The 25,924-nt window shown below is 40.5% G+C and overlaps 2 protein-coding genes across 2 annotated transcripts; one reads left to right on the top strand and one right to left on the bottom strand.

Annotated features, from left to right (window-relative positions):
* Window positions 1–810: 810 nt before the first annotated feature.
* LOC307251835 (centrosomal protein of 95 kDa-like) lies at window positions 811–24,128 on the bottom strand. The gene is made up of 21 exons (XM_080029260.1): window positions 23,958–24,128; window positions 23,049–23,177; window positions 21,771–21,878; window positions 21,392–21,502; window positions 19,610–19,730; window positions 18,629–18,747; window positions 17,965–18,149; window positions 17,014–17,065; window positions 16,696–16,757; window positions 15,645–15,841; window positions 15,409–15,535; window positions 15,069–15,177; window positions 14,560–14,765; window positions 11,933–12,028; window positions 11,409–11,559; window positions 3,295–3,464; window positions 2,962–3,036; window positions 2,635–2,787; window positions 2,121–2,267; window positions 1,956–2,027; window positions 811–1,831 (listed from the first exon to the last, which is right to left on the bottom strand). The coding sequence occupies exons 1-21, from the start codon at window positions 23,980–23,982 to the stop codon at window positions 1,655–1,657; spliced, it is 2,592 nt and encodes an 863-aa protein (XP_079885386.1). The 5' UTR covers window positions 23,983–24,128; the 3' UTR covers window positions 811–1,654.
* LOC307251836 (uncharacterized protein) lies at window positions 4,027–10,649 on the top strand. The gene is made up of 5 exons (XM_080029261.1): window positions 4,027–4,451; window positions 4,628–4,732; window positions 6,551–6,605; window positions 9,035–9,080; window positions 10,240–10,649. The coding sequence occupies exons 1-5, from the start codon at window positions 4,131–4,133 to the stop codon at window positions 10,565–10,567; spliced, it is 855 nt and encodes a 284-aa protein (XP_079885387.1). The 5' UTR covers window positions 4,027–4,130; the 3' UTR covers window positions 10,568–10,649.
* Window positions 24,129–25,924: the final 1,796 nt, after the last annotated feature.

Here is a 25,924-nt window from a genome sequence, read left to right as displayed (position 1 = left end):
TATCATTTCTCAGCTCTCTTCTCTGCCCCATAACAGACCAACTCTGCAGTACATTGTCGATGAGGAGGCCATTCTGCAGCTGATGAAGAACTGCCCAATATGCAACCGAAAATGCCGCTGTAACAGTTACCCCTTAGGACCGTACCTCATAGTTTACCAAAGCTGCTACTTCTGCCATTTTCAACGCAAGTGGGCCAGCCAGCCTGAAGCAAAAAATATGGACCCTTGCAATTTTGGGAACAAACAGGCTAAGAAGAAACGTCAGCCAAAGGACAAGGTGTCTGTAAATGCCAAGACTCAGCCATCACAGCTTCATCAGATGAGCTGAGCTCTTCTGAATCCCTCGACCCATTACAGACCGGAGGAGCCCAGTGTTAATTGTCTTAGATGTTCCCGAGTCAGTTAGACAATGAAAGACAATGAATCTGAATGTGAAACCAGTTTTTGATGCATTACTACGCAGCTAGAGATTTTGGATGATAAAAAATAATTTCAAGGTGTCTGTGGAGTTGTAGTTTAAGACCAAAGTAATAACATTTACTTTCTGATAAGCAGAAATATTAGACTAAATCAGTAAAATAGATACTATGTTGAATTTACTTATACTCTTGTTTCCTTGGAGTTGTCACTGTTTTTCTCTGTTCGGCATATTGAAAAATGTAATAGTTGCAGTGTGGAGGATTTTGTATTGTGAGAAAAAATACTTTTTGGAACAATGGTTGTAACAGCAAAGATGGTTACTTCTCCAATTTGAAGCTTCACAACACTCATCTGCTCAAACAATGATTTTCATCAAACTTATCCTTTTCATTATTAGTGGTCAAACCAAAGAAGGACCTCATCCGCAAATAACCAAAACCTTCGACTGTGACCCATTCCAGCCAGAGGACATGGGTGACACATTTAATATATTATGACGGGGCATTTGTGGGCTCATTAGATCAATGCACAATATCAGTGTTTAAACATTGTAAACGTTTCTGTATTTGTTTTAAAACAACCATGTTGTGAGATGTAGAAGAGGAGACGTCATGAAAGACTGATTATCATTGCCCCTGGCGATCAGACGGCACAACACCAGGCTAATTAAAAATCCAACCCCCTTAAAGTTAAAAAAATAAATAACCCACTGGTATGGTTAAAACAATTAAAGACATAGCACACAAGGGGGGAAAAAAGGTTAAAAATATGTCATTGTGTGACATACATACTTGACTTTGCATCAGTGGTCCCCATTTGGCAAGAGGGAGAACATTTTTACTAGTCTGCTACAATATCAGCACACAAAGACTGCACAGTGAGGGAGCCACTCCTTAGGTATCAAGTACTAAAAATCTATGGAAGAAAGGGACTTTGTTTAAGGTGTCGAAGTTCAGGTATAGCAGCTGAGGTGACAGGAAGAATTAGCTAAATAAGCTAGTGGCTACATTTAGTCTGTGTTTAGCTCATTAATAATCAGGACTTGTAAAAGTTCTTTCAATGTGATTTCCCTGTGCAAATTTGGAGGAAGATGCCACCGAGCAGCACTGTTCAGCCGTGCGAATGTCGTACCCCAAGTTTTGAATGGCAGAAACCAAAGTCTTTTGCTGCACCTTCCTCCAATGTAAAATCCAGCCTTGATTTAATGGAGCCTAAAACAGCCCTGTCCTTGCTCTCAGTGTAGATAGCTAGTGTTGTACTGGAAGGAAGCCATCTGGACACGATTGCGCAGCCTCTTGACCTCCAGATCCTGGAAATGGTCGTCCTCATCGTTCTGGACAATGATCTTCTGCAGTTCACCGATCTCACGCTCCATCTTGCAACGCAGCTCTCGCTTCATCTTCAGCAGAGCCTGCAAAGAATGTCAATGGTAAAATACTTGAAATGTGAAAAAATATTCTTTCCAATTTTCCAGGGAAAATCATAAAAGCAAAATCTGCTGGACATTCCACAGCAATGGGAGGTCAAGGGTTTACCTTTTCTTGAGCTTTTTTCCGAACCTGGATCTCTTGCCGTTCTTCTGAAAGTTTTTCAGCTAGTAGTGAAAACTGAAAGAGAGTAAGGACATAATAGGTTGTTCATTTATGAGAGTAGATTATGACATCATAAACTATATAAAAAAAAATGTGTGTGTCCCCTACTTGGTCTTTATAGTAGTTCTCCAAGGACTTGATCTGGTCCTGGTGTCGTCTCTGATTTTCCAGACGCTGCTCCCTGGCAAAGGATTTCTGTTCTCTCAACCGCACTTTCTGTAGTTCCAAACCCTCCTCAAACAGCTGCCGAAACATCTGTACAGACATATACACAACTGTCATGTTCCCCGAAAGACTAATGACCGATAATCCCCTGGTTGTACTGAATATTGGATTTTACTCTTCTAATATGTCTGATATTCCTCCCAAACATCCACACAAATATTGAGATGCAATGACTTTTAGACAGGGACCTAACTTGCCATTGAAATTGCTGGGTTTAAGTTACGAAACATGTTCCCAGGTTTAATTAATTGAAAATGAAATGTCTTTGATTGTGAACGTGTAGAAATATATTTTTTTATAATAAAAAAACAAAATGATAAACAATTGAATAATTAATTTGCCACAGAATTAATCCTAGAACTGGAGTACAAAACTATAAATGGCCTTGACTACCCACCCTCTCCTCCTTGGTGCGGGCCCTCATCAGGCGGGCTCGGTGCTGGACATGGTAGTCGTTATGGTATTTCTTGGCGCGTGCTACCTGCTGCCTCTGCTCCCTCAGTCTGTTCTGGGTCGACTTCTGCTGCTGGATACGCTCTTTGAAGTCTCTCTGGAAGATAAACATTTAGATAGTACCTGGCCGGCCTGCTATGATGACAAGCACCAAATGTCCAGGATAGGCAGGTAAAGGCTGTCTGCATACTGATCACACTCTGAACATCCATTGTAACGGCTGATGAGTTGTCTTTATGTCAAGACATGTTTTGTTTGTGTTAATGCTCACCAGACGCCTGTTGTGCTCATGTTCTTTGTGGATGATGTCATCCAGCAGGTCATGTTTCCTCTGGGCTTCCTCCACCTGGCAGATGGACTGGTGTTAACATTTTTAGGGACTACAGGTGGAAAACAGCAATTTGCTAAAACCTGGTACAATGCATCTCTCCTAGCTTTAAACGAGTTTAATGTTTCTTTTGTACATTGTCCCTCTTTAAATAAAGTTACATTTCAACATATTACCAAACAATACGTTCCAATAGGCTAAAGGTCAGGCACCCAGTACACATTGCTTCACTTTGCAGGTCCATTTGCTGGTGACTGGTAACAGCCACAGACCTACCTGGCTGGAGAGTTTGCTTGGACGATGGCCACGAGAGGATGAAAGGACGTGGAGTCTGTCCACCTGCTGCATCTGCTGCTCCCACATGCGACCCAGGGCGTGGGGGGAGATGTGAAGGTGGGGCAGCTCGTCTAGGAGCACAGGGAGGAGCTCATTCTCCTTCACGTTCACTGGAAAGGAGACAAAAAAACATTACCGCTTTACAAATTAAATAAATTAAGAAATAATGTCTGCAAACACTTCAAGGAGCCTCGTCAGTGTGGCTACAGTGATAGCTATTTTGACTCATTAACCCAAATATTGCATGTTCTCTTTAATTATTTTATTGTTATTATTGTTCAATTCAAGTTAATTGTAATAATTAACAGCTGGCCAGTAATCCAGAAGTCCATTCACACAGAGCCAAAACCAGGGAATGCCATGTGCAATAGACAATGCATTTTTTTCTACATTTATTTAATAAATGTTCGTTTAAGTTCAATTTTGTTTCTCATTTATTATTATAGCATTGTTGTATTTTATCATGTGCAGAAAAGCCAAAAACCATATAGGTCAACAACTAAATCGTATTCAACTCAAGCAAAAAATTCCTGATTTCGTGCTAGGCTAAAACCACATTTTCGATGTTGTCCTGCTCAAGCTCGCAACACAGCCGTTTTTGCAGTTCCTATATTGACCAGGATGCATTGCGCGCCGGCGCCGCTTGCTCCAGAGGCTATTCCAGGCAGTTTACCGAGGCATGCGTTAAGAACCGAGAACGTGTCTCAGAGGAAACAAAACCGTGTTGTTGATTGATTCTTTCACTAAACGTAAACGACTAGAAACCTGAAGTAAACATGCCGTATTGTATGGTGCCTCGATGCAGCACCAACAGAAGACCGAAAAAGGGAGTAAGCTACCACCGGCTACCACAAAATGTTGAACGTCGCATAGAATGGCTGAGAGCGATACATAACCCCAAAGTTGACGAGAACACACCGACATCTGTCCCTTGCGGTCATCGGGTATGCTCTTTGCATTTCACGGAAGATGACTATAACAGGGACATGAGGTCAGAGTTGTGTGGAGGCACACCCAAAAGATCACTGAAGATGGAGGCTGTCCCCTCTGTCTTTGGAAGTGAAGTCGCGCTACAGTCGAAACGGTACAGAATAGAGGTAAGCTGTGTTTAGCTCCTGGAGTTAGTATGAGTTCATTTTTGATATGAACTAAGTATTTTACCGCTGTTTCGGTGTAACTATTGCCCACTCGTCATAACGTTACTTTACATCAATATACGCATTAACAAAACTAAGTATCTCTAAAAACTGTTATTTTTACTCTCTCAATGTAGAAAGGGGACCGACCTGTATGTACATCGACTGTCACCGTCTGTGTGCCCAGAATAGAAACTGCAATCATTTCCACATCAACTCCAATAAGTGACCAGTTTCCAGATGTAAGACTACTTTTCTTGACCATATCAAAAACTTTACTTAGCCCCGAGGAAATTTGACTTGCAATTTTGGGGAAGATTCCACGTGACTTTGATGTTTGTTTCCCACAGGTATACATGTGTAGAAAGACCTAGTAATAGCCAATTTAATAAAAGAAATTGGGGATGAAATGTGAAACCCAACAATTAAGATTAATATTATAGAGACAAGGTTGAAAATCGGTGAAGTTGCTCCTGAAAAAGGTGCAGTGTGTAACATTTGTCATTATTCAGAACAGACTTTGTAGAAATGTAATATAATATTCACAAGTATGTTTGAAGTAGTGTATAATCTCTTGAAGATAAAATTAGTTTTTCCTCTTATTTCCTTAGAGCCTTTTATATCTACATAGGGGCGGGTCCCCCACAAATACATATTCAATGTAAATATAATATACATATAGAGACAGTGCATGAAATAGGCCACGCCCATCGTGGGGGAAAACATTGAACAGCGTTCCGTTCACTTTGTATTGAAGGAGACCTGTCTTCTGCAAACAAACTTAATTAAAACTTAATCAAACATCCATTTAACAAAACAACGTTACTTTCTTGAAAGCCACGACTCTTGTCTGTCTATACGAGCTGTTTTTGTGAAAAATAATTGAGTAATTTTCAATATTGAGGTGTTTTTGTCAGGTCGGACCCATCGTGGGGGAAACCGTTGAACACCGTTACGTTCACTTTGTATTGAAGGAGACCCGTCTTCTGCAAACACACGTAATTAAAACTTATTCAAACATCCATTTAACAAAAACACATTACTTTCTTTAAAGCCACGACTCTCGTCTGTCCATACGAGCTGTTTTTGTGAAAAATGATTGAGTAATTTTAGATATTGAGGTGTTTTTTCCCGTCCGACCTGGCTAGCCTACAGCAGAAGGCTAACATTAGCCTAGCATAAAGCATACATTAGTTAAGAGTTTTGTCTCGATATGGAAAATTACTCAATCAATTTTCACAAAAACAGCTCGTATAGACAGACAAGAGTCGTGGCTTTAGAGTATGTAACGTGTATTTGTGAAAGGCATGTCGTATTACGTTTTTATTAAGTTTGTTTGCCGAATACGAGTGTCATTCAATAGATAGTGAACGGAGCGCTGTGAATTGTTTTCCCCCACGATGGGCGTGGCCTCTGATTATGATGCGATTATGACGCGTTCCGCACTGTCTCTATTGTGGAAAGACATTAGGAAGTTGTGGATTAACAAGTTTCTTGGCCACAGTTGCTTCTGTTATTATTGGAAAGGGAGGGGTTACCTAGGGAGCGTTGCATTCTAGAACTTTCACCACTAGATGGCACTAAACATTCTGATATTACACACTGAATACGTGTATATTGATTTTTTTTTGCGAACTTTTCGTAAGGGCTAACCACTCAAAAACACCCTAACACGGGCGGCGGGCGCGCCGTTTTGATTAGTATTTCTTTAATTCAAAGATGGTATTGTTAGAATGCAAAAGTGGTGAATAATTAACCAGTTTGGCCGAGAGAATGTTTTTCCAACCCGTGCAGAGCCATGGCCACATCGTTTCGGTAACTCTTCATGGCATCATATGATACAGTTTCAGGTGTTTTTTTTTAGCACTGATCTGAGCACATTAACGGCCAATGTTGCACAGACCCACAGTAAACTTTTGTATGAAGACTATTTATATGGCTAGCTAGTGTTAGCTGATACTACCACTACTTGCAATACTACTTCCTCTGTTTGTATTACTTGAAGTCACTGTCTGCAACCAGTTGTTGAGAGTGTGTCTGTGTTATGCAACATTTTATAGCTGCAAGACACAAGCGCAGTAATGGACAGACTGCCAGGCCAAGTCGGAAGCACGGGTGAGTCACTTTACTGTATGCTGTTTTCATTGTGGGGACCTTCTTGATGGTACAGTGGTGTATAAAAGTTAGACACTTGATCAAGGGAACATCTGCATTAATTTTCTTGGCAAACTCTGAAAGCCTGCACACAATGGCCCTCATTTATCAAACTTGCGTGGAAACTGGTGCAGATTCTGGCGCAAATACCTCCCTACGCCAGGTATCGCGTGGGATTTATCAAAAAGTCGTATCTCGCCAATCTCAGCGTACGCCAGGCCATTATTGATAAATGCGGTGGGTGAAAACAATCGTATCACGCCCCTATATTTTCTCAGTTTAGAGGCCTCGCCCAGAGGCTTTACGACATGGATATGCGCATTACGGCACAGAAGAGGACCTTCTCTGAAGTAGAAATTGACAGAATAACAATAATAAAAAAAAGAGTTTCATTTCGGAGCATTACAAGCGGCATCAAAGGACGACAGAAGGCAGCAGTTAGCAAGGAAATAACTGCTGCGGTCAACAGCGTTGGTGTTCACAACAAACGATGTCCAGCTGAGGATTTTGCATTTTAGGTTTACATCAGTAGCCTACTATCGACGGCAGCACATCACACCAGTTCCTTTTTAGAATTGATTTTAAACTTTAACTTTTTGTTTTTAAAGCTCTTAACGGCCTCGCCCCACCATATTTATTTGAGCTTTTAACCATCCGAAATCCTGGTCGAGCCCTGAGGTCCACCGATCAACTGTTGCTGGAAGTACCCAGGTCAAGATACAAGCACTGGGGTGACCGAGCCTTCTCTGTTGCTGCCCCCAGGCTCTGGAATAAGCTCCCCACTGACATGCGTTTCATTTCTGACCTAGACCTCTTTATATCCAGGCTAAAAACCTATTTATTCAGGATGGATTTTAATACACAGTAGCGTGATGACACTTTGATCTTATTTTGTTTTATCTTATTTGATTTTATCTTATTCAATCCTGTAAAGCACTTTGGTACACCGAAAGGACTGTTGTAAAGGGCTGTATAAATAAAGTACATTTACATTTATCGCTCAAATGCTATAAAACAGCATACAATTATATGTCGCCATTTCTTTACATAGATGAAGAAAAGTGGTCTGACTGAAATCGCCACTAAAAAAAGCATGTTGCTGCTCTGAAATGCAACACCGACTGGAGGTGCGGGCATAATATAGCCGTAGAGGAGAACAAGACGCACCAACTGTCCGATAATGGTCCCCATAAAATAAATACACGTCTGCAGAGATTTGGATGATTAGAATGTATTGGCCCTTTTACGTAGATGGCACTACTCAAAAGGGTTTTAAAAACTAAAAATAACACATTTTGCGTTTTACTGCATGACAGCATGCACTTGGCACGAGTGGTCAGCCCGGCCGTCAGCTGCACAAGCCGACCTGGCAACGATCAGCTGTGAGAGCGCCCAGCCACCCACCATCCTGCTCCACCAGCAGATCGGAATAACGTGCCGGTTAACGGTGGAAATAAATCGCTTGCTTAAGCGATCAATGACACATTAAAATAGGAACTAACATCTAAAAAGTGTGTCAAATAAATAAAATGTTAAGCTGAATGTTGTGCCGTGTATTTTTTATCGTAAAGAGCAGTGTAGGCCTACTACATATTTAATACTTAGGCTAACATTTTGAATGAATGCAGCCCCCGTGCCTCAGTGTCCCCCCAGCTGCTCCAAGACGGAGACAACTGCCCTTACGCAGTCCCATGCAGCGCTCCTAAGTGGCCGGTGTGCGCACTATTGAATCAGCTCTCCTACTCAGTTGCACACCATAAGCTGCACATTTTTAAGTGATTAATATCTTTATTTCGGTCCGAGCAAACACTGCATTTGTATTATCTTCTAATAATTGTCCAACAAAGTCATCGGCTACCCGGCACAGCCTGCACTGCGAGTCCATGCTGTTTACAAACTTGCGTACACGAGCTGAGAGCTGGCCTGGGATTTGAGCGTATTCTACGCTCACGTCCATATTGATAAATGCCGAGGTTTGCGTGGAAATGTGCGTACACCCACTTTTCTGGTCTACGCAAGGTTGATAAATGAGGGCCAATGTCTTGTTTCAAATGTGCACACATTTATCAGATTAAGCCCTTTATAATCTTGTTTATGTGGCAGCAACAATTATTAGTCAATAGATACAAACTGTCAGATAATAGGTTGGTGAACCAACCTATTATCAGTATCCATAGGGTTTGATGAAGCTCCCCAGCATTGCTGTTTCGAACTAACAAAAAAAAATTTCTTTCTGTATACTCATCTCCTCATTAAGTCTGGTGAAGACGATTGGTCAAGTTGCTGATGTAGTGAAAGTAGTCCAATAGCTTGCACTCTATTATAAATTGTTATTTTGTCGTATCTCTGTTTAAAACTGTTTAACTAACCATTTAAATATTAATTTACAGGCATTCAAGTAAATGTACCCGAGACATGCAGTGTAACCATGGAGAAGTAAGTTAACAAATACCTATGATTATATTCCTCTAATGCAGGGGTGTCAAACTCATTTTCACAGAGGGCCATTCTACATATCTAGGAATATATTGTATAGAATTTGCGTACATACAGGGGCATTGGCTAGGTATTGCTTCAATATTTGGGGGGAAAAATTGTAGTTGGGGGGTATGGGGGAGCTACCCCAGAAATTATTGAGCGTCAAATTCTTAATTTCCTGCATTCTGGTAGATTTTTATCCACCAATTTGTGCCTTTTCAGCATCAATTCATGGTGGACATTTCTTTCTTTTTTTACTGTAAAGGAAAAGACAACATTCAGGTTCCTGCTGACACAACTATGATGGAATATAATGCATAAAGACTCAAGCATTCTGTATTGCTTTACAATATTTATTTTCCTGGATTGTTCAAAATGTTCTGCAAAGTCAAAACATATCACTTGTTTTTTTTTAGAAATCATGACTCAGCACCAGTGTTAACTATTTATGATACTTTACTTTTTAAATGCCAAGCCACCATTGGAAATGAAAAGGGCGGGCTATCAGCAGCTAGCTAAAATTAGCTAGTTAGAAACCAGATAATGTAAGCATTCATCCTTACACAATCAATCATCAATATTAGCATACTATTTAGCCATATAGATTGGTCTATTTACAGACCTCAGAAAATCCATGGCTGAGGAACTTTCAGCAGACATTCCTAGTGGTAAGCTATGCAAGTGTCCGAACCATTGGGAGCATGTGCAGCATGCAGAAAAAAATTGAATAAAGGCCGGCCTGCGGGCCTTGAGTTTGACATGTGCTCTAATGTGTCAAATACATCATTATGTGGCTCAATAGTGTGCAGACAGTTCTGTGATGCAGTAAATTATTCAGCGATTGAGTTTAAAACACTGCTGTTGGGTCGCTCCGGTGGAGTAGTGGATAGAGCGCGTACCATATTGGCTCAGGCCTCGTTGCAGTGGTCGCGGTTTCAAATCCGACCCATGGACTCTCTCTGTCTCCCCATTTCAACTCTGTACTATCAAATAAAGCTTTAAACCCCCCCCCCCCTAAAAAAAACACTGCTGCATCTGTGACACTGTATCTATACTGACAACTTGTGTATGTTTCCGTCATTATCATTTCTCAGCTCTCTTCTCTGCCCCATAACAGACCAACTCTGCAGTACATTGTCGATGAGGAGGCCATTCTGCAGCTGATGAAGAACTGCCCAATGTGCAACCGAAAATGCCGCTGTCACAGTTACACCTTTGGCCCGTACCTCATAGTTTACCAAAGCTGCTACTTCTGCAATTTTCAACGCAAGTGGGCCAGCCAGCCTGAAGCTAAAAATATGGACCCTCGCAATGTTGGGAACAAACAGCCCAAGAAGAAACGTCAGCCAAAGGACAATGTGTCTGTAAATGCCAAGACTCAGCCATCACAGCTTCTTCAGACAAGCTCAGTGTTAACTGTCTTAGATGTGCCTGACTTGTCTTAGGAACCTCTAAGACAGTGAATCTGATTGTGGGCATGAAACCAGTTTTTGATTTTTATTGGATAATAAAACAATTATTTCAAGAGTTGTGGAGTTCTAGTTTAAGACCAAAGCAATATTTAATGTGGTGATAAGGAGAACAATTGAATTAAAGGGGTAGTTCAGTATTGTTGAAGTGGGGTTGTGTGAGGTTGTGCATAGAAAGTCAGCTATGTAATGGAGATGGCGGTCAGCACAGTCATTAGGAGTTTGATGAAGACATCGCTGCTGCAGAAGTCATCATTATACTATTTAAGAGCGAGCCAGCCGAAAAACGTTCTTTCGCCATATACTGTATATAAATGCTTACCTAAAAATTAATCTTTATTCAATTGTACACTAAATTTAGGGTTTTTATCATTACCGATTTGCGGACTGATGCACTGCAAAAGCACAGTTAGCGTTGTAATACATTGCAGAAACGATGTTTGAAAAAGGGCAACAATAAAAAGCTGTCTGCCTGTGCAGTGCAGCATATGAGTCTGCAAATTCAGCAGTGAAAAATCCTAAACTTAGCATTCAACTGAACAGATATTTCATTTTTAAGTTAGCATTTATATATACGTGGTGAAAAACCAGTTTTTCTGCTTGCCCCCTCTGAAACTACCGTATTTTGAATAATAATCATAACTCTTAATATTTAGAAAAATTAAAATGTTTTACTTTAAACCATAATCCTGCAGCATATACACAGGCCTAAATGTCAGCATGTTCAACCATAAATTAAAGAAAGATGTGTCTAATAAATGGAAAACAGGATTTCTACTGCAAGATCCATGTGCTTATTATACACGTCTTAACCTACTTGATGCAGCTTTCCTGGGGGCCTCCTGCCGTCTCCGGCCTGGTGTGGTTTGAGAGTTGCGTTGTGACTTTTGTTGGGCCTTCGTCCTAGCCGGTGACAGTCTGGGGGCTTGGGTAACATCCCTTAGTATCGCCTCTCTGTACTGACGCTCCTACACACACATATACTTTGGTTTTAGTAAACTGGGACAAATTGCCTAGCCATCAAAAGCATTCAGTATTTCATGATAACATTTACCATTTTGATCATCTTCCTCCAAGCTTAAGGCAAAACGGTTAGGATGAATACCCTTAAGGTTAAAATTGTTCTTTGATGGGGCGCCCTTAGCTCAGTTGGTAGGGCGTCCCCCCATGCGCCTCGGCAGCGGACCCGGGTTCGATTCCAGCCCGCGGACGCTCTCTGCATGTCACTCCCTTCTCTGCCCCATTTCAACTCTGTCTCTACACTATCAATAAAGCATAAAAATGCCACAAAAATATCTAAAAAAAAAAAAAATTCTTTGATTAATAATTATAATGACTTACCGCTTCCTGCGCTTTAAGGCGTGCCTTGTCGAGATCTGCCCGTTTTTTCACTCCATATCTTTGTAACTCCTCCTCATAGGCATTATTCTCCAGATACTGAAAGAGAAAGAATCTTTTTTTTTTTAGGTACAGTACATAGAATGATAAATAAAGGAAAAGGAGAAAAAAAATGTAACCTGAACACTACTTTTTTAACAGACATCCACTACAATATTCACAATGTCTTGATGTACCTATTTTTTACTGTTGTGCAACCCCTGTTAATTCCATTTGAAAAGTCTTAGGAAAATAGTATTTCACACACACAACGTTGGTTCACCTTTTAACAGGATATGGCGCCAGCTGAACCATAAGTGCATGTCTGGTGGTAGCTACCTGGGTTGACATAATGAGCTGACAGGTAGGGTGACCAGATGTCCCGCTTTGTGCGGGACAGTCACACATTTCCATTACTTTTCACACGTCCCGCAAATTGAGACGTCCCGCATTGTTATTGACAGTGAGCCCCCCTTTTTAAATGCGTGTTTTATAATCTGGCATTTATCCGATAGCTGTGAGGAGACTCCTGTGAGGAGTGTGTGTGCGTCTCTCCGTTTGTCTGTGTGTGTGTGTCTCCGTTTGTGTGTATCGCGCTGCCGGGGCTGCTGGGCTCAGTGGGCTCTGTGAAGGTGCTGCCTGCTTCAGCGTTTACCTTCCTGTTACTTCAAAATAAAAGCCAACACGTTTGTCAAGTGAAATGCTTTTAATGTGAAGCCGCAGCCTTAATGCTCCATTTGTTTACAGTAGCTAACTTAACTGCTGCGCGCTGATCTAAAGATAGTCAGGGTTCGACATAACGTATAGCCCGATGGCCCGGGGCCAGTAAAATCATATGCAGGGCAAGTTGATTGGCCAGTCACTGTCCCGCCCGGGCCAGTGACTGGCCAATCACAGTTCAGTATCTTTTTGTAAACTACCTTTTTTGTAGACTATCATGGTTCATTGAAATGCGCGTTGAGAGTCGTAATGAAAGCAGTGTTTATTTAAGACTCAATATAATAAACCTAATATTAAATATATTTTTTAATGGACAACCGATGCGTGGGCGTTTTGACAGGTGGAGCAAGAAGCGGGTGCACTCTCGCTCCGTTGGCAGAGCTGCCTACCGTCCGCCTGCGAGTCGACAAATCAATCGACTTGCTTTGCCCCCTTTCTTTCTTCCCACAGCAGAGGTTGAGGTGCAGAAAGTGATAACTGCGCTTTTCCTTTATCTGCCACCGTAATGTTACAGTATTTGCATACAAGCCCCAATGGTAATACAAATGAGAGGCGTTATTTAAACGCTGTGAATGCGTCTCCGGTGATTGTGTCGGTTGTAGACAGAAACGAACGGAGGGACTCCGCTCACTGTACAGTTCCTATAGTCGCGCAGTTTGGCACTGTGTTTTCAGGCTCGAGACATTCAATCAAATCGCGGAAGTCTTTCCCATTGAAATCGCTAACGGGGACAATATCCCCGGTTATTATTTTAGCCACAAACCACAGTTCATCTGCGCGGCGGCTCACTCGCTGGCGAGATCACACGGTGAAACGCTGCTGTGATCGGACGAACGCATTGTGTGTTTCTAAGGTGATTTAACGTCATAGTCTCAGACGAGCGTTTAACTTATGCTGCATATTTTGCACTGCATTGTTTTTTATCAATAGTTTGAAAAAATGGTCCCACACCGGACTCTTATGTGAAGCTGACACTTCATGGAGAAGTGACACTCCTGCAGCGCGCTCACGACCAGACGTGAACTCACATACACGGTGAAATATCCCATTAAAAAAACGGCATAACCCCCTGATTTTCGTATTTCTATTCTATTTTTAAAGTCAACTTGAGCGCAAGTGGAAAACCGGTCATTCGGTCGACACATTCACATCCCTAATGCATATAGAGAAAGTAATAAAAACAGCCTACCACACCACAAAGAATGATCAGACCTTCATCTCTTTTTTTTTTTTTTTTTTGAACATGACTTCTGCAGGTGAACTATTCATTAAACTGCCCAAATTCAAGAATAAAAACAATCAAAAATCATAAAATCAAACTACTGGACTTTAAAATACTGGCCGACTCTTTCAACATACTTTCAGTTGTAGGCTTCAAATTCAATATGTTTGGCTGGTTTTATATTATGTGTATGAGCAATATCAACATTTCATATAATTAACTAAAATAAAAATAACCAAATCTAAAGGGAATATCTATACTGTTACAGTATAGATATTCCCTTTAGATCTGGTTATCTTTCTTTATTTTTCTAATACAGGTATTATAATTATTGACACTAAATTATGAAGAAAAAAAAAGTGTGTGCAGGGCCAGTGAAAATATACAAGGGGCCAGTAAAACTCAGATCCACTGGCCCGGCGGGCCAGTAGGAAAAAAAAGTTATGTTGAACCCTGATAGTGTTTTTTAATATAGAAAGCAGTGTCTCTGGTATTACCGGTGGTGACACGGGTTTATTTTGCAAAAAAAGAAACGGCACTTTGTCCCGCACAAACGTAGTCTTTGTCCCACATCTGGTGAATTGGGATCTGGTCACCCTACCGACAGGCACCATAGTGACACCGCTTATCCTGATTGCAGTTGACTTACCTTGCTGTGTTTTCTGTGAGACGGTCTGTGGTGTCGCTCTTCTCTCCTTGATTGATCAGAAACTGTGAGGTTGGTTACTCTCTCATCATTGAGACTCAAGGCCTCTGCCATGGCATCTTCTAACTGTCCCTGCAGGGTGCGACTGGCCCGTGGTGGGGAAGGGGATAAGGAGCGTGTCCGATGGGTGGATTCGGCATCAGGTGTTCCTGTTACAAATCAAAACAGTTATCTTCAATAAAAAAAAAATCAATAATTAAATATATGTTTGTGTGCTAACAGGATTCTTGTGTGGAGTTACTGTGGTGTGGATTACAGTGAACATTTAATAGACAATGATTTGTGAAATTAATAGACATCAGTAGCAACCTGAAAATTTAAAATGAACTAAGACTTGAGGTTATTTAAATATGAGGTCAGTATAAACAATTTGATTTGTAATTAATACTTAAAACACAGACACTTTTCAACACAGTTTGATTTCATGTGTTTTATGCCATGTGTGTGTGTACCTGCTTGTTGTCTGCGACACTCCATGATGCCATCACTGTGGTGGGACTGCTTGTCCTCTTCTCTGACTTCAATGGACTCTCCACTTTCACTCAGAACTCGTTTGAGCATCTGCAGTAATAACCACACATCGCACTTGTTGACAATACATGCGGCAAATACATACATTTCATAAACATCTCCTGATGGTTATACATTCTTTGTAATTAACAATGATTTACAAAGAGTATTTATCCAGGACCACCTACATATCAGTAGCGATTACTCAAAAGTTTATCATGTCGAAATATAGCAAAACTGCATTGAATTGACCGCCAGTGCATATCATACACAAGCACACACCTGATCAAGTTCTTCAAGTCGATGGGAGAGTTTCTCAGATATGTGATGCAGCTCCTGTTCTGCTTGCTTGTTCCTACGTCTGCGATGTGACAGAGGCTCCTGAAAACCCTCCTCCTCCAACCCGCTGCTGCTCAGGGAGAACAATTCACAGACACCACCCAGCAGAGATATAGTTAGATACTATCCAACGTGCTTTAGCTTCATACTGTTCTCTGTAGCCCCCCCACTTCTCTTACCTGAGGCCTGTCCCATCTCCGTGACCAGTCCTCCCGTCTGGTCGTCTTCGCGTTAAACTCAGATCCTCCTCATCTTGCTCTTCCACCTCAGTGTCTGGAGGAGATGGGGATGTGGCTGCCATCTCATCCTGCAGCGTGAGGAAGAGCACATCTGGCTGGGTGCGGAATAAAACCCTCCTGGGACCTCCGTTAGTTGGCTGAGATTAGACAAGAAGAGAATCAAGTTAATGCATTGCATTTGTGTTCAAATGAATCCATCCCCCTTAAAAAGGTGGAGTAAGCAATTCTGGGGAATGCATCTTGTCCAAAATAACTGTCAAAATCTGTGAATATCTCTTCAAAAACTGCAACCTGTCCTTTCTGTGTGTCTGCTCAAAAGAATTCAGTGGCAATACACAGCCGAAGCTTCGCTAACGGCGAACTAAAAAGAAATTGCGGATCGGTGTTCCGGGGAACGACCCGGCCCTGGCCACTCGCCGAAACGTCCAACCCTGACGTACTGGCCGCGGTTAGTATAAACATAAACAAGAGTTCGCTGGAGATTGCTTAGTGTGCCTTTAACACTGGATTTGTTTTCAGTGCACACACGCAGGTAGCGGATCGTGACGAGATATTCACTGATATTGACACTAGGTAATTTAGACAACAAGTGTTCTCCAGAATAGCTGACCACACCATTAATATGTATACAGGTACAGGATGAGGCTGGGAGTAATAACAAAACCTGTTCAATAAGCCACTTAAGAAAGACTGTAAATGAGCCAATGGAAAGATAGAAAAGATGTGATCATATCCCTTGAAGATAATTTCCAGAGTTAGCCAGATACATTTCTTCTGATTTTTTCACAAATTCTATTAGATTGGATTTAACCAATCTGCATATACCTGTACATGTCAGATAATTTGGTTTCCCATCTTTTTAACAGAGCAACCAGCCTAACACAATCATTCAAACCTGACTTTCAGCTAGGTTGTTTACAAGGGTTCCTAGAGTTGACAAAATACCTGATCCAAACATGTCTGCACAGGTTTAATGTTGTTTCTCTCTTACCTGTAGTGTCTCCGCATCCTCTTCTTCTCTTTGCCGACTGGACAAATATTTCTTACTCCCAGCTGGAAATGAAGCAAAAGATAACATCAAGAACTGAATTACACTTCACTCTGCTGGGGGGATTTTTACTTGTTCCATCACACGTACATAGCAGATAAACAGTACAATTTGCTAGCTGCCCTGGAAATCCACTGTCAACTCCGACATTCACTCACAACTATAAATGATGATGTGTGATGCAGAGTTAAAGCATCCAGACCGCTAGATCACTTGATATTTATTTCCGATTAAGAATGAGGGTGCGTTTGTGTTACTCACCAGGAGATATTAGTCCATTGGTAAGGACTGCCTCAGCTACTGGTCCAGAGGTCTGTGTGATAAGGAACACAAGAAAGTGAGAAGGGGAAAAGAGCAGTGAAAAACATTAGTGTGAACCTTTTAGTCAGTCATGCGAGATTTCCTGGAAACATATTCACTTGTATAAGGAACTGCAGACTTCTTCAGTTCTACCAAGAGGCTTATATTACCAGTGAACTGAAAAATTCAAAACTTGGTTAGTTGATAACGCTGTTGCTAAAAATCGCCAATCCCCTTTAAAACTACAATCAACAGATGGTTGCTAACTTGTCAACATCTTTGGTTCAGATCAGGGTTAGGTACATAGAGTTGGGATAAAAAAATAAAAAAAGCTTTTGTTGATGTTTAGTCACATACTGTAAGAATGGTGTGCAAATTGGTCACGACTTTGGGCAATTACAGGTGCAGTACACATTCAAAAGACTATGGCTAGAAAAGGCCCTTCAGAGATTTGCTAAGTGGTTGTTAGTACAGTATTGTCAAAGAGAAAGGTCAGGAAGTAAAACATGTAAAATTACTAGGACGAGGAGTTAATTCAGGAATAAACTCATGAGTCAGGATACACTCAACCTTCCTGTATTATCCTGGAATCACTAAAACAGGAAGTGTGTGTGTGTGTGTGTGTGTGTGTGTGTGTGTGTGTGTGTGTGTGTGTGTGTGTGTGTGTGTGTGTGTGTGTGTGTGTGTGTGTGTGTGTGTGTGTGTGTGTGTGTGTGTGTGTGTGTGTGTGTGTGTGTGTGTGTGTGTGTGTGAAAGAAAGCCTTGTTCAGAGGGCTCTGTGGTCATAAATGTAATTTCACCTAGAACTCGGAAGATATCAAAGTTTGCATGTCCTCCGTTATCACATGCAAATAACAGTTAAATTGACTATAAAAGGTTGGAACCTCATCGTGCTGTATTATAAGGCTATACCTCTGTAGTGACAGGAGTGGCTTCCTTCTCTGCGGGCTCTTGGCTGTGTGAGTGTGGGTCCGTGTTATGTCTCTGGGGGGTGGGGGTGTTGCTCTGGCAGGGTGGCTGCAGAGCCACAGCTGAGTGCAGCGGTTCAGTCAGGGGAGCGTCCTGGGGGTCCAGAGTACCAGAGGTGGGGACAGCATCTGAGGTTTGGGGAGGGGCAAAATAATCTAATTATTTAAATCAAGTATAAAATGATACATGGCAGCAACACAGAGAGATAGAGCAGACAAACAGATGTATGACTGGAATTTATTTTTGTTCATGTAGACAAGGTTATCTCTTGTCTGTCAAACACTGATGGTTGGTGCTATCTTGTCTATGATATCTTTGTGGTGCAAAGATATCATAGACAAAGCCGCATGACCGGTAAGGTAACTAATGTAACAACAACTTTAATACGTTCTTAGAACGCATGTCCTTTCAAATGTTTTTAGAATTGGTTCAAACAACTACAAAATATAACATTTAGAGAAATCCTCCACCATCAAACATGAATTCCTGACATATCTGGTGATGGTTGGTAATGTATTAGATAAAGAAAACAAGGCACTTTGCCCAAGCAGAGTTCATATACATGTAATTGGGAGAGGTAAAGACAGGCAGCATTTGCTCATCTTACCTTCCTGTTTGGCTGTGAATGTGCGAGCTGAGACTCCCAGTCCAATGAGCTCACTGGCTGATCCCATCTCCTCAGAGTTCCAAGAATGGAGTGAATGTTTACTGGAATGGACAGCGGATCTGAATGATATGGCAAAATAATTAACAAATGTCTATATATTAAAAAAAAAAGTTTACTTTAATACACTTCTGCTGAATTCATCAAAAACTAAATCTATCGGCAGACTGCACCAACTACATAAAAAAACTATTTAAGTCGTTAGTATTAAAATGTTTATTTTTGTGACTTTTCCGGATCGAAGCCTGGGCTAAGATTTGGGCAGGGCAGTGTTGCTGTTCGAAGCAGATCAAGTGACCTGCACTCCAACAAATGAATAACCTTTTTATTCAATTGTGAACTGTAAGTCCATATGTTAGACAGCTATGCACTAACTTCTCAATATTTACACTACCGCTAAGAAGTTGAACAAGCTGGTTGTTGTGTCAACAGAATGTAAAGCTCAGACCTGAATTTAAGCTGAAAGACATGGTCCGAGTCATGAGGAACAAACCTAAATGTCAGGCTGTTACTGTTTTGTTTTATGGGGAAGCTCAAACCAAGCAGAACAGTTGGTATTCTTTTTCTTTGGTTTCATTTTGGTCGTTTTGTATTGTTTTGTAATTTTTTCTTTACTTAAATCAGAACTAGTATGTTTAGCAATTCTCTTTTTGAGGAAATAAATTGTGTAGTGAATAGATGGAAATAAAAGTAGTTTGGGTTAAATCTTATAAGTGCAAAGTTTTTAGAACCCTTAGCTGCAGTACTTAAAACAAGCAAGTTAATAAAATCAGGTGGGACATTAGTGGCTAAATTAACCAATCAAATGGACCTATGAAATTACTGTAAAGATGTGTAGGGATTTAATCTCCAGTACAATTCATCTCATGGGTTTTTTAGTGTTATAAGGGGTATTTGCAGTTGATCTAGAAAAAAAGTGCTCACTCTCTACTGGAAGATGAAGATGCTCCCTCCAGTTTAGTTTCCTTGTGTTTTGTGGCATTGCCACTTGTTGGCTCCTTGGACTCATCAGGCACATCTTCATTGACAGTTTCATTCACTTCCTCTGAAATAAGAGATGAACAGTACAGATGACCTAGAGGTCGACTCAGAGAGCGAAAGCAACACTTGTTATTACAATATGAAAGGACCTTTATGCAATTTAAAAGAAGAACAAACACATATGAACTTCAATTGAACTAACTGACATAACACAATAATACTGTGGGAATTCACTGTTCAAAAGACAAAGACAAACCTAAATGACAAACAACAGAGGATAACTTTTACGCGCAAAAGGTAAACTCAGCCAAATACAGAAACTACTAACTAAACAATGTGCTGAAAGCAGAAGCACAACTTTTAGTCACAGTGAGACACTGTCACCACAGCAAACATTTCAGCCCACAAACAACTCACAGCAGTCAGCTTTCACACCACAGTTAACAGAGCTGTGTTGTGTAATTCAGTATTGCACATTCAGGCCTTTTAGAAATTCACAGTATTTGTAAGTGCAGACACAGTCCTTTACTACTTATTGCTGTTTGGCAGTGGTCTGAGGGGCAGCCCACATACACAAAGGCATGCTCAGTTCTGCCAAATGAAAAGAACTGACTGTTGTCTTTAAAGTCCTGCACCAACTGGTCTTAGGGTGTATTCACACATGCCGTGTTTAGTTCGGTTGAAACGAACTCAGGTGCACTTCTGCCTTCGGTGCGCATCTTTCAGGCAGGTGTGAATACAGCAATCGCACTCGGGGGCGGACCAAACAAGCGGACCGAGACCCAGCTGAAGAGGTGGTCTCGATGCGCTTCAAAACGAACTCTGCTGCAGTTCGTTTGTGGTGTGAATTTGGCCGGACTCGATCCGACCCAATTGCAGGAAGCACTGCGCCTTTGATTTCTGTTCTTTTCTTTTTTTTCTTTAATCGCCATCAGCTTCACATTATGGGAAAGTGTTGTTGTCGCCGTTGTTAGGAAGATTAGTTGTGGTTTGACCGGGAGCCCCGAGCGAAAATATTACAGTTGATAATGACGCGTACACATGCTTATATGTTCAGCGATCAGATGGAGAGGTGAGCGTCTCCCGCACAGTGCCAACAGGTTCACCCTGCGCTTTGCATGAAGTGTGTGTTTTTATTTTTCTTCCCAACGTGACCGTCAATACTGTCCCTGTGTCAGTTTGGAACTGAACTGCGCCGAACTGACACCCAGCTGATACACTGCTTAATCAGCTGAGTGTCAGTTTGAGCCTATTCTTCTCTCGAGCCGCGCGTCCAACAGCAACAATACAGTAGGCTATACATTATGTTTCACATCGTAGGCTACAAGCCACATAACGTGGCATTGACATAGGGCTACATATTATAACCATATGAAACAACAATAATTAGATTTTCTTCTTCTTTATTTATAGGCTAGATGTAGGCCTTTTTATTATTTTTAACCCCGTATTATATCAATGATATATTTCGCAGTTTTTACTTCGTTCTTCCTGCTTCTCTCCACCCCAGAATGTCTGTCCAATGAATGAATGACCTCAGATCACGTGTGGTTTTGCTTCGTAATGCTGGTTCACTTGCAAAAGAGGCAATATGAAAGTGGACCACACCAAACAAAAAAAATCTAAACTCTATTTGGTCTGGACCAAAGCAAGTGAACTAACGGACTTTCCATGTGTGAATACACCCTTAAACAGGGTTTTAGAGTGACATTTCAATCTGCCTACCACCAATCTGTGACTCCTCGCTTATCTCCTCCTTGAGATATTCCAGGAGGCCATCGAAGATTTCCAGGAGATTCTTTATAGACTCGTTGTCCCCTCTGACAACATTTTCCCCTGGAAATGAGAAGCCATCCTCAACATTATTCTCAGAACTAATCAATTGTATTGCTGAAGAGAAAATGTGACTTTCTTTGTGATTGTGTTTCTGCATATCTCGTAAGGAAACAAGGAAATTGAATGAATGAAGTGATGGGATGGTGACATGTTCTACTGTCTCAAGGGTGAAAGTTATGTATATAACAGTGAATCACAGTTGCTCTGCCCTTATACGTGCACATTACTGAATCATTATTGGTGATGAGAGAGAGAAAGTGTTTATTACCCGTAATGTGTGAGAGACTGATCTGAAGATAATCCAGGGACAGTGAATCAATCACACACTGAACATTGTGGATGTCATCCTCCTGACTGCATGGTGCTGCAATGTAATCTAAACACAAAAACACATATGAGGCCATAGAAACACTGAAATGCACACAACAATGATAAAATTACAGAGTCATGCATTCATACGCCAACTTCTTGGACACTTTGGACCTTCACTTTTCTACTTAAAACCCCTGTAAACCCAAATCCACAAAATCCTTCGAACTAGTTAGTTTGCATGGAGTTAGTTGCATGATAGTAGCCTAAGCACCTGAAAACAGCTAGGCATATTTATCAATCCAAATGAAAGATAGTATGATAAACTTAACAAAAATTTGGTTTAGAGAGGCAAGAACCGTTAAGTACTTTGAACCAATCACAGCAGTTCTCTGCACTAACTTTATATATATAAAAAAAAACAATGACCGAACATGGAGAAAGTTTGATATGGCCACGCCCACAGGACAGGTGTTGTAAACTAGCATTTATGCTAATACACTGAAAACATTGCATCTGGTTCGTCCAATGTCATCGTCATGTCCATACACAAATAAAATTAAATCAATCACACAGTTCAGTCAAACGGTCAACAAAAGCTGTTTTTGGAACCAAGTTTTATAATATTTCTGAAAATGTACTTTCAATATGATTTCTGTAAAAGTTTATTTTGATATGAAAGATTGATTTTTTACTATTTTAGACCAGGTTTTCAGAGGCTTTTACAAAGCAGGAACAAACTCAGCAACAATAACAGTCTCATGATGGCATGTTTGATGGTCTTAGGAAGCATTCCTGACATACTAAGCACACTCATGCTCCATATTAAAGCCTCACAGTTTGTTAACCTTCAATGTGTTAGATCGTATTAAAATACATTTAATTAACATGTTATGGCTACAATATTGGTAATTTTCATCACCATAGCATTGCTTATTATTTTCTTTCAGAATCAATTATTCACTCAGTCTATGAATGTGATGTGATGAACAATGAAACATTTATAAAAAAGAAAACAGCTTAATTTGTCCCTCTCACCAACAATTTGAAATCTTGAGATATTCAGCTTATTATTGCCTGAGGTTAAAAGCAGCACATTTTCACAAGTGAGACGCTTTGGCGATAAAAATTAATAATAATAACAATGAGCACTTATGAAAAGTGTTGCCTATTATCATAATCGACATACTGATGGATTGAAGTGTCAACATGTGGAATATCTGAATCATGCTCTTACCTGGAACTTCCTCCCCCAAGATGTTCTCATACAGGCCAATGAAAACATTTGCATCACAGTCCGTCAGTTTCCTCAGACTCAGGTTTAAGTTACACTTGCTGAGTACATCATTTGCCACATCTACCCAATCTGTAGGGACAAAAGGGAAGAATCTTGTTCATGTCCTTCAGCAGAAATCTATATTTAAAATCATGAAGAAGGTATTCCAATATTGTTTTAAAACCAAATTGTAGTGAAATAGTCAATACCACAAATGTATTGAGTTTAAGTGGAAAACGTCTTTAATACAGGAGACAACAGATTACACAGTATGAAGAATTTATTAATTTACCTAAAGAGAGCTCACTTTAGTGATATTCACAAACCAGGATCATCAGTAGAACTACCTCCTCTAGGGGTGATAACGTTAATTCAATTATGAGTGCCTGTCCGCGGCAAACTTAGTTTGAGAGCGGGGAGTTATCTCATCCCATCTCACTCACACCAACTACTGGTTACCGTTAAACACAGCCGGTTTGGATGACATACATTAGGTTATTACAAATAATACCGGTGGTCACGGTTATGGGATGGCAAAACGACAAACAAACTTCTGTCCGAAGTAACCTGCCACCTTTAAGTCACCTCTGGCGTGTTTTAGCGAAACTTTACCGGTTGAGTTCACCCCAAAAGTAGCTAGCTGACGTTGCTAAATCGGTTTGTTTGCTTACGGAAACATTATCAGAGCACGTTTAGACTGTCACATCCGAATCTTAAAATGGGATTTAAATGCATGTACAGGTGATGACAGATTGGATGACAACAGGAAAACAACATTAAACTACAGTGGCAGCTAACGGTAGCTGGGTGTTAGCGATACGTGTCGTTAGCTTTCCCCGGACAGGAGCGCAGAGTTTCGGCTTGCCTTACCTCTATCTCCTTCCTGGGTTCCCATGAAACAGCTGGAGCTAAAAATCCACGGACTAGCTCCAACAGAGTCTCGTTTTGCCCACAGCCCCAAACCTGGCTGGTCTGAACAGTTACAGGGCAATGTCGGTGTTGTTGAGGGTTTCAGTAACAGGGGAAACTATCAGCTTTCGTTTCAAATTGAAGCCTTGTTTGATTGGACGATATGCTCGGTCTTTGTTTCCGGAAGTTCGGTGATGATGGGTGCGTACCGCCCCCTGCTGGTTTCTAGGTATTACAGCCAATCATAATAACAGGCAACTGACAGCATTTATTTATCTCTTTTTTTAAACAGTTTTTTGTTCTTATCAAACTTTTTACTGATAAGGTAGCCTACTTATCAGTTCATCTCATGGACTGTATCTCCACCTTCACAGGAGGTTGAGGGTCATTATGAAGTAGGCTACACTAGTTATCTGTATTTTAGATTTTCTTTCAGCAGATGATAATGTTTATAAAAAAAAAGACAATGTATGTATTTTGAAATATTTTAAATTTATTTTTATTATGCATGTAGGTGTAGAATGAACTGAAATAATAACATTAGGAATAAATCAAGTGGTCACAAAACAATTTCCACTCAGTAAGTCAAGGCAAGGCAAGGCAAGGCAAGTTTATTTAAATAGCACAATTCAGACACAAGGCCACTCAAAGTGCTTTACAGGGGCAAGATTATAATACATAAAACACATTATAAAACATTTAAACGCGAATAAAAGAAGCAAATAAAATAAAAATTGCAGGTTAAAATGGAGACACATTATAAAACATTTAAAAGCTAATAAAAGAAGCAAATAAAAATAAAAAGTCAGGGGTTTTTGTAGTCTTTCCTGGTCATGGGCCCAATAACAAAATTACATTTTAACACATAACTATTACCAGGGTTAACAAGTAGCCAGACACTCATGTGCCACAACATTAATCTATAAAGGAACATAGAAATCATGCGAGCGTAATAAAATAGTAAGAACAAGTGATGCATTTCTAGTGTGTCTGTGTGTGTTGGAGTGAGAGTACACAAGATTTGTTGTGAAGAAGTCATTTCTCGCTCCTTACTTCCACCATACTCCCTCACTCACTTGTGAAATAAAAAAGCCTGCAAGACACATTTAAATGTGCCTTGAAAGACACAAGAGGATAATTGAGCTGTAATGGTATAGCTCCGATTAATACATATATTTCCCAAGAGCAGAAGAAAGGACATCAAAACCCACCTTCTGGAGACCACTTTAAATTCAATTTTAAACAAAACAACACATGGATTGTCTCAATTTTTAAAAACATTTTGTTCAAGCAAAATGTGGCACAATGTGTAAAAACTCATAAGTATTTGTGCTGAATAAACGTTGCAATGCACATCATTTTCGCTGGATCAAAAAAATAATCACAGACATTCTCAGGACACATTCGCCTACTTGTGTTTTAACAGCGTAACATAAAAATGGCAGACAATCAAACAAGCTTAGCCAGCAAACATGTTAAAAGTACTGTATGTTAAACATAATCAGTTAACCATTAAGTTATATCAATGCAAAACTTGATGATGTTGATGAAATGAAGCAACTTTAATGGTATCTGCCTTGGTATACAAAGTATATACAGTAAAGTAGTATAATGTTGCAGACAGTGCATGTGGTTATCTCTGCCAGTATCAGGGCCGCATGGGTTCATGTGGCATAATGACCAGGTTCAGTTCAATTTCTCGAAATGAAAGCCCCTAACACATCTAAAACACATGAAAACAGTTAAGTCTTTACAGGAACGGGTGTGCAGGATGTGGTTGCTAGATATGTTGCACATCTATAATTAGTTACTGATTTTATCACAGCACCTACTTCTTTCTTTCATCCTCTCAGTCACTGACACACACACACACACACACACACACACACACACACACACACACACACACACACACACACACACACACA

This window comes from Ammodytes marinus (assembly GCF_949987685.1).
Source record: "Ammodytes marinus genome assembly, chromosome: 6".
NCBI classification, from domain to species: Eukaryota; Metazoa; Chordata; class Actinopteri; order Uranoscopiformes; family Ammodytidae; genus Ammodytes; species Ammodytes marinus.
Note: the sequence above shows the minus strand (reverse complement) of the source record. Positions and strands in the feature narration are given on the sequence as shown.

What these genes read in the sequence shown, in the direction of transcription:
- LOC307251836 (XM_080029261.1), top strand. Translation starts at nt 4,131, where the DNA reads ATGCCGTATTGTATGGTGCCTCGATGCAGCACCAACAGAAGACCGAAA. An exon ending in TAAGTGACCAGTTTCCAGAT is followed by an intron (nt 4,733 to 6,550) that starts GTAAGACTACTT and finishes AACATTTTATAG; the next exon opens with CTGCAAGACACAAGCGCAGT. An exon ending in AGGCCAAGTCGGAAGCACGG is followed by an intron (nt 6,606 to 9,034) that starts GTGAGTCACTTT and finishes ATTAATTTACAG; the next exon opens with GCATTCAAGTAAATGTACCC.
- LOC307251835 (XM_080029260.1), bottom strand. Translation starts at nt 23,982, where the DNA reads ATGGGAACCCAGGAAGGAGATAGAG. An exon ending in CTTGGGGGAGGAAGTTCCAG is followed by an intron (nt 21,879 to 23,048) that starts GTAAGAGCATGA and finishes TTTTGTGTTTAG; the next exon opens with ATTACATTGCAGCACCATGC. An exon ending in ATTCACAGCCAAACAGGAAG is followed by an intron (nt 18,150 to 18,628) that starts GTAAGATGAGCA and finishes CCCAAACCTCAG; the next exon opens with ATGCTGTCCCCACCTCTGGT.